This window comes from Carcharhinus amblyrhynchos, chromosome 2 (assembly GCF_965287045.1).
Source record: "Carcharhinus amblyrhynchos chromosome 2, sCarAmb.v2.hapA, whole genome shotgun sequence".
In the NCBI taxonomy this organism is placed as follows: Eukaryota; Metazoa; Chordata; class Chondrichthyes; order Carcharhiniformes; family Carcharhinidae; genus Carcharhinus; species Carcharhinus amblyrhynchos.
The window spans coordinates 110,605,489-110,613,721 of NC_137325.1; the positions used below are offsets into that span (position 1 = coordinate 110,605,489).

Below are 8,233 nucleotides of genomic sequence, written 5' to 3' on the forward strand. Positions count from 1 at the left end.
CAATAAAGAATATCTGGGATTTAGAACCTACTGAATATCATGAATCAATTGTCGGAAAAACCCATCTGGTTCACTAATTTCTTTTAGGGAAGGAAATCTGCTGTCCTTACCTGGTCTGGCCTACATGTAACTCCAAGGCTACAGCAACGTGTTTGACTCTGAGCTGCCCTCAGGCACCTTAGGGACAGGCAATAAATGCTGGCCAGCCAGTGACACACGTCCCACAAACAATTAAAAAAAGCTGCATTAGCAACCAATTTGAGGTAATCAGTCAAGTTCATAATGTGGCTCATTTATGCTTTCTAAAAGTGAGAAGTACTCATAAGCAGACCCACTGTCTGCAAACAAAAGGAATATGTTCAAACCTTGTGTCTTTTTTTTTTAAAATTACCTGGAAGATTGGAAGTCTAGTTCCCTGTTAACTTTTCCATGGCAATGCCTCAGCTAATCAGAGTTGACTTGCTAACTTCAAGTGTAAATTGCTGTGATTGTTTGAAATTTGGCAGCTCTTTTAAAACAGCTAAACGAGTAAAACAAACTCAAATTAACTTAGGGACAAATTAAGGGGGGGGGGGGGGGGGGCCCCAAACAGAAACTCAAGTCCAAAGGAAACTTAAAACATTAAATCAAAATGTGGTTGTAAGGGTCTATAACACACCAGCCCCTACGGTGCCCAGTGGGCACAGAAGACATCAACTGCACTGTTTGAAATTTGGCACACTTGTGTTTATCCTGATAACTACAAGACAAAAAACTTCAGTTATGGGTTTCTCTTTTCAGTAATATGCAAGTTCCATATTAGCAAACAACTAAGAATAAACTTCTCCCTGCAAGCCCCACAAGAAATATGCTACCTCAGTTATCCTCAGCTCCCCAACCCCCTAGCCACATGATCCCCACAATGCTCCCCTCTTAGGATTACCTTGTGGCTGATAGTCTCCATGATCTTCTTTACCTTCCCTAGACATTGAAATGAGGCATGGAAAATCTGCTTGACCCTTTGACAAAGATTCCAGTGTGGATTGTCATCTGTTTTTCAATGAGTTAAAATTGACTGAAAGGGACTATCAATACTTTCGGCTTATGAGTGTCAAAAGTCAAGATGTCTCCTTTCAATTGCTAACAGTGCCTTTGAATCAGAAAGCAGCAAGTTCAACTTCGAGTCCTGAGCATGTAATCTAGGCTGTCATTCTGGGACTGAGGGAGTGTTGATTTGTTGGAGGTATCATCTGTTACATTAGACATTAAAACGTGAGACCATCTGTCACCCTAAGTAATCATAAACAACAGCTTGCATTTATAGAACACCTTTAACATAAAGACATCCCAAGGCACTTCAAAGAGAGCCATATAATGAAAGGCGATCAAGACAAGAGGGAGACAAATGATGGTCAACATATTGATCAAAGAAATTGTTAAGAGATTTTTAAAGGAGAGGGAGTTGCAAGAAATTCAAGACCGACTTAGTCAGTAAGGTACAGAAAGGGAAAATGGTGTGGAGCATTGTGGGATAAATGGAGAATACATTAGAGACAGGATCAGAGAAACTAAGAAACAGGAAATCATAGAGCATAAGGAGGTACACAAGTAACTGGCAGGCAGGATTTAAATTTGGGGATGGAATTTTAACTTGAAGTATTGGAATATGTTGGAGGTGGGTTTGTACAAGGAATGGGGGAGTAGGTGGGGAGGTGGAAGAGAGCCAATGTAGATCAGCAAGGACATAATATACAAAGAAGAGTTTTGGATAAATGGGAGTTTAGATAATGGATGATGGGAGGTCAGTAAAAGATACCTTCTGACTGTAAAAACAAAGCCAGTTAAAGATCATTACAGCTGACTTTTGATGTGAAGTAATATCATTTGCCCTGTCCTCAGCCATGCAGTCATTAAGTGCCCCTGAGGCAAATAAAGAGATAAATAAGCTACATTGAGTTAGGGAAGTACTCCAGAAATTCTAGCCAGTCAAATAATTTTGATGACCACCTCATAACTGTATGGTGAATGACCCACCTAACCTTCTCCTTGACCTTGTGCAGTACCTTAGCTCTCTGGAGCACATCCAGCTCCTTTTTGAATACAAATCCCTACCCTCTAACCTTTGCATTTGGAAGTCAAGATTTCCCAATATTCTAATAAACCTACAATTTATCATGATTTGTACATTGAAACACTGACTATTGCCTTATTTCCAAAGGAATTGTGAAGAAATATCCACAAGTGAATGCAGTTAATTAATTGCACTAAATATTCAGTTAACATTTTGGTGGGCAAATAACTTGCCAGTCAGCATTGTAACTTATATTCATGGAAGGAAAAGGATGCAATAAATTGGAAAAAAGAGTAAATAAAAAACTTTTGATCACACCATTTATATTTATTTTCTGCAGGTCTCACCTCTTTAATGGTATGCTTATGTGTAACAATAGAAAGGAATCAGCAGCATTGTACTCATTAACAGCATGCATTTAAAAATGGGCTTCCATTCTTCATCAATTGCCACTTACTGTAACACAAGAAAGCAGACAGAATGGCTGCTTGGTGTATTTCAGCACCCCCTCTTTAATATCAGATTTCCTGTGCACTTGCATTTTTCTGTAAGTGAAAATAATTACCTTCAGCTGTTCCTCACATTTCTATTGTGTTCCTACATCCATCAATGTGATGGGAATTAATTTGTTTTAATATCTTTGGGTGAACTCAGTGGCTGAGACAGATTTCCATGCTGTGATTTAATGACAGTGATCAAGCAGTGAAAGCTAACAAGGAGTTTATAAATTGAAATCTTCCACTGACTAGAGAGGAACAAAATAGCAAATTTGATATTCAGAGGGGAGGTTGAATTTTCACTCTGGACACATTAAGCAGAATGGGTATAAATTGTACCCAATCTTAGGCAGCACACTAGAAACAAGGAGTCCGTGCTTTATTGATCATTTGATGACTGGTTAAACAGTTTGTGTTTCCTGTACAGGAACAATGTGATCAATGAAGTAGAGATCAGAGAGACAGCTGACACAGTCAGGGTCACAATCAGGACCACCTCAGACTCTGCACCTACAAAGCAATGAGAAACCAATGATTAGTAGAGTAACACTGAAGGGGAAATGGAAACCAGCAGCCAGCCAACTCACCCCCTGGAGACCTCTCCTGTATCCTTCCCTCAGCCTCATTCAGGGAGATTGTTGCCAGGTTGGTCCCATCAGTATCCAGAATGAGCAGGGGTCCAAGTGAGGCCTCAGCCTCCCACTTCAATCCAGCTTCAGCTACAAGATCTCTCCTTCCTCTGAATCCAAATCTCAAATCCCTTGTGGTTCCACAGTTCCCCACATGGCAACAGGCACAAATGTCAAAGCTCGATTCCTCCAATGGGGTCCAGACGTTCTGCATCTTCTGCCAAGTACAAGCTTTGTTCCTGGAATCTCTCTGATCCACTGGAACTACTCTCAGGTGACAGGTGATGAAAATCAAGGAACGTTCATCCCCAAAGAAACGGAAGGCATCCAGGTCAAAGCGGAGCTTGTCTGGCTCCCGCTCATCTCCTGGGAGCACAAAGGTTGAAAAGGAATCCTCAGCTTTGCTGTCCAGGAGGCAACCATTGTAGTCAATGATGCTGTAACTTGGCCTGGAGTCCTGGCCTGGCCTCAATGTAGCTACACAGCGGTCAATGTAGAGCTTCAGGGCCATGTGGTTGCTCATTGAAACAGAGGCCTCAATGTGAATGAGCTCGCCCAGGTAGTAGACAGTCAAAGTGCGTTCTGTAAGCCAGTCACTATTCATCAGACGCAGTGAGAATGACAGGTGCCCTTCTCCAGACCTGGTGGAGCTGAATGGGATCCAGGTGGGTTTGATGGGGTTACTGCTCACATTGCCCTTCCTAAAATAGTGACACTCAATGGGAACGACAGCTCCATTGGTTCTCACAATAACAGATCCACGATACTGTGGGCTGTGGCTCAGGTGGGTGCTGTAGATCAGGAAATCTCCAGTCATCTGAAAGACAGCAGCTTAAGGAATGAGGAACTGATCTGAAATGAGAATGTTCTACACCAGCATTAACAATGAGCTCATCCCATTAAAACAGTTCTTTGGGGGATTAACAGGGTCAGTGTGAAGAGGCTGCTTCCACCGCCCCCCCCCCCCCAGCTAGAGGCACATCTCAGAACAGGGGTCAGTCATTTAGGATTAATGCGGTCAGGAACTTCCCCATCTGGCAGCTGATGAGTCTTTGGAATTCTCTCCAGCCCCAGAGAGCTGGGAATGGTCACTCACCGAGGATATTCAGACAGAGGCATTTCTTTCTGGCCATTGAGGGAATCATGTTGTAAAGACAGGAACATGGAGGCTGTGGGAAGCTCAGTCCTGATCGTAATGACTGGGGAACAGGCTGCAGGGGCTGAATGGCCTCATCTGGTTAGCAGTGTTGCTATGCAACCTCAGCCCTTGCTGCAAGGAGAGATCATTAGCACAAGACCAGAATTAACAGGGAAGTGATTCAATAGAAGCTTTAGTTAACAGGAAGACGAGCTACAAGTTATCAGGGATTGAGAGTAGGGAAATAGCACAGTTTGTAATCAGGGACCTTTTTTTTCCCCCAATGACTGGGAAAGCAGGAAGTGTGGAGTTCCTCTTTAGTCCAATCCACCTCAACTCCCATTTCATTCAGATTCAACCCATTTATATTAAACTGGACTGAAACTCAACCCTCAGTTGAGTTGAGCTGAATGAGGGGAAAATCAAACTGAAAAATCCTTAAAATAGGAAAAGCTGGGAGGAAGCAAAGAGAAGCTTCTAGAATAATGGGGTTGGAGAGACTCAGACCAGTGAAAGTAAAATCCTGAATAGAAAGCTAGTTTGGGCTTTATAAAGCAGGAGACAGCTATCACCTCAATATCAATGACATCTGACCAAGTGTTGAAGTGAAGAGTGGGGAACAACCTCCAGCCCCCAGCTCAGAGGCAGAGTTTGAGGATTCACATTACCTGCAATCTGCTGCCACACTCATGGAGCCCATAGTCAAAGAGGACAGTGTGGTTCTGAGAGTAGATCCTGGTTGGCCGACAACCTGCTGTCCCCAGGGTCAGATCAGCAGCTTTAACCAGGTGCCTGGTTCCAAATAAATCCAGCTGGACCCTGACCAGCAGCTTGTCCTCTCCACACTGCACCCTCACACTCTGCACTGGAGACACACCTTGACCCTCAGACACACGCAAACGGGAATCAAAGGGAGGCCCAGGAGGAGGGAGTGTCTGAGGCCTAGGGGTGGCTTTGACTATTCCCCATGGAAACTGTTGCCACATATCAGAGCAACAAACAGCTCCAACTAACACCAGCACTGGGAAGAAACCCCTCACTCCAAAATCCCCCATCATAACAAACAACTCAAGCATCCCTTCAGGTACCAAGTAACACCTTTTATACACACAGCCCACACACAGCTGACAGCAATTCTTCCAGATCAGCAATTGAACCAATTACACAGCCACACCCCTTTTTTATTGTTTTTTTTAAATTTTTTTTTGGTCTTTCGGGCGGTCTTTTGGGCGGGTCTTTTGGGCGGGGCAAACAAGTAAACAAACTTAAATTACGTTCGGACAAAGAAAAAGGGGGCAGCTCCCCAAAAGGAGGGGGAACGGCCCGAACAGAAACAAAAGGTACAAAGGAAACTTAAGACATGTCAAATCAAAATGTGATTATCGGGGTCTATAAGGCACCTCAGCCCCTGCGGTGCCCAACGGGCACGGAAGGCCTCGAAAGTGCCCGCGGACACCGCGTGCTCCCTCTCCAGGGACACCCGGCCGCGAATGTAGCCGCGGTAGAGGGGCAGGCAGTCGGGACGGACGGCCCTGTCGATCGCCCGCTGCCTGGACCTGTTGATGGCGCGTTTCGCCAGGCCCAGGAGCAGGTTCACGAGGAGGTCGGCGTCCCTCCCCTCCCCTCTCCGCACCGGGTGTCCGTAGGTCAGGAGCGTGGGACTGAAATGCAAACAGAACATCAATAAAAGGTTCTTCAGAAAATCAAAAAGGGAGTGCAATCTATAACACAAAACGTAGACGTGGTCCACGGACTCCTCGAGGCCACAGAAAGAGCAGTCTTGGGAGCCCGTGAGCCAGTGAATCCTACTGTTGCACGGCACCGCCGCGTGCGGCACCCTCCACCCCAGGTCCCCGAGGTAATTGGGGGAGATCCCTCCGTAGAGGGACCTCCATCGGGGACCTCCGCCGCCCGGCGGCAACAAGGCCCGCCAAGGTGTGTCCGGGCGACGGGCGAGGACGTGGTAGTGGAAGGTGTGCAGCAGCAGCCCGTACAGGAAACACCTCCGCGCGCTGGAAAAGGGCACGGAGGACATTCCCGCGAGGCGGCTCGCGCTGTGGGGCACCTGACCCGGGGAGGGGGGTCTCGGCTTCGGGCCAATGTGGAATTCCGTCCGAACAGGGGAACGCTCGGACGGGATCCCACCGCACGCTCGAGCCGCCTCGAGCTGGCGTGTGCTTTCGGGGCCCAGCACGACCGTCCTAAGGTCTTGGATGGCTTTGGCCGCGCGCCGGACGGACACCCCCGCGCGCTCAGCCAGCACGCCAGGGTTCATCCAGCCCGCTCCTCCGCCGTCCAGCACGTCCCCGATCCTGGTCACCCCGGCCTCCACAGCCTCCCTCTCCGTCAGCCACCTGAAGTTACACGGCTGGAGGTGCGGATTCCTGAGCAACGGCTCCCGCACGAGGGCCGCTACTCCTGACGGGGGAGAACTGCGCCGCGAGGCGACCCCGTTCCAGACGGTGAGGAGGTCCTGGTAAAAGACGGGCAGCTCCCGCAACGAGGTCGGAACGCGCCCCAGATTGATGTGCAGGAGCTGCACGTCGTAATTGAGGCCGCGCCGCTGGCGGAAGAAATACGTGGCCAGGGCGCACCATCGTGGAGGAGGCTCGACGTAAAGGTATCTCTGCAGGGTCTGGAGGCGGAAGGTCGCTATCTGCGTGCGGAGGCACACCAGACCTTGGCCGCCCTCCTCACTCGGGAGATGCAGAACCTCGGCAGCGACCCAGTGCAGTCGATTGTCCCAGAAGAACCGCACGAGGGTTCTCTGGATATTGGCGACAAAGCCAGGGGGAGGGGTCAAAGCGACCAGCCGGTAACCACAACATGGAGGCCACCAGCTGGTTTATGACCAGGACTCGCGCCCTGTAGGACAGCACTCGGAGCAGTCCTGTCCAGCGAGCCAGGCGGCCGGTGACTTTGGCTGACAGGCAGGCGGGTAGGCAGGCCGGACGGCTGACAGGCAGGTGGGTAGGCAGGCCGGACGGCTGACAGGCAGGCGGGTAGGCAGGCCGGACGGCTGACAGGCAGGCCGGACGGCTGACAGGCAGGCGGGTAGGCAGGCCGGACGGCTGACAGGCAGGCGGGTAGGCAGGCCGGACGGCTGACAGGCAGGCCGGACGGCTGACAGGCAGGCGGGTAGGCAGGCCGGACGGCTGACAGGCAGGTGGGTAGGCAGGCCGGACGGCTGACAGGCAGGTGGGTAGGCAGGCCGGGTGGCTGACAGGCAGGCGGGTAGGCAGGCCGGACGGCTGACAGACCAGCAGACAGGCCGCAGGCAGGCCAGACGGCGATATCCCTCCTTCCCCTTGTCTTCCTTCCTTCCAGAGAAAGGATAGAGGTAGGAGGCAGTGAATTCCAGGTGAATCTACTTGTTAACAAAAGCTTCACAATCCTGGTCTTAGTTTTGCAAAATCTGGGAGGCTGTTTTGTGACAGTGAATTTCTGTTTCCCAAATCGAGGACAAACTCCAACAACACCTCGACAGTCCTTGTGGTAGTTCTGACACACTTGGGAAGCTTCTTCACTGAGGATTCGAGTCCCACAACTACAAGCTCACTGGGAAGAAACCCCTCACTCCAAAATCCCCCATCATAGCAAACAACTGAACCATTCCTTCAGGCACCAAGCAGCACCTTTTATAGACACAGACCACACTCAGCGAACAGCAATAATTCCAGAAAAAAAATAACAACAATTGAACTAATTAACCAGCCCCTATTTCCATAATTCCCACCAATCTCACAGCAAGTGGATTTATTACTGTTCTGTTTGGCCCAATAAGAGTGGTTGCCATGGGGAGAGGTGTGGAAGAACAGAAGGGAAGCTGTGTGAGAGGGTGGAGGGCGGAGAGATGAAATGATGAAATGATTTTATGGGACGAAAGATAAAGACAGTGGGAATGGGGAAAGTAGAGAAA

The 8,233-nt window shown here is 48.9% G+C and overlaps 1 protein-coding gene across 1 annotated transcript; it reads right to left on the reverse strand.

The window, feature by feature from the left end:
- Nucleotides 1-2,926: 2,926 nt before the first annotated feature.
- Nucleotides 2,927-7,927, reverse strand: LOC145359858 (zona pellucida sperm-binding protein 3-like). Its single transcript, XM_080214684.1, has 4 exons — nucleotides 7,885-7,927; nucleotides 4,983-5,335; nucleotides 3,135-3,993; nucleotides 2,927-3,057 (listed from the first exon to the last, which is right to left on the reverse strand). Exons 1-4 carry the CDS (start codon nucleotides 7,925-7,927, stop codon nucleotides 2,927-2,929), a joined length of 1,386 nt encoding a protein of 461 aa, XP_080070810.1.
- Between the last annotated feature and the right edge of the window lie 306 nt (nucleotides 7,928-8,233).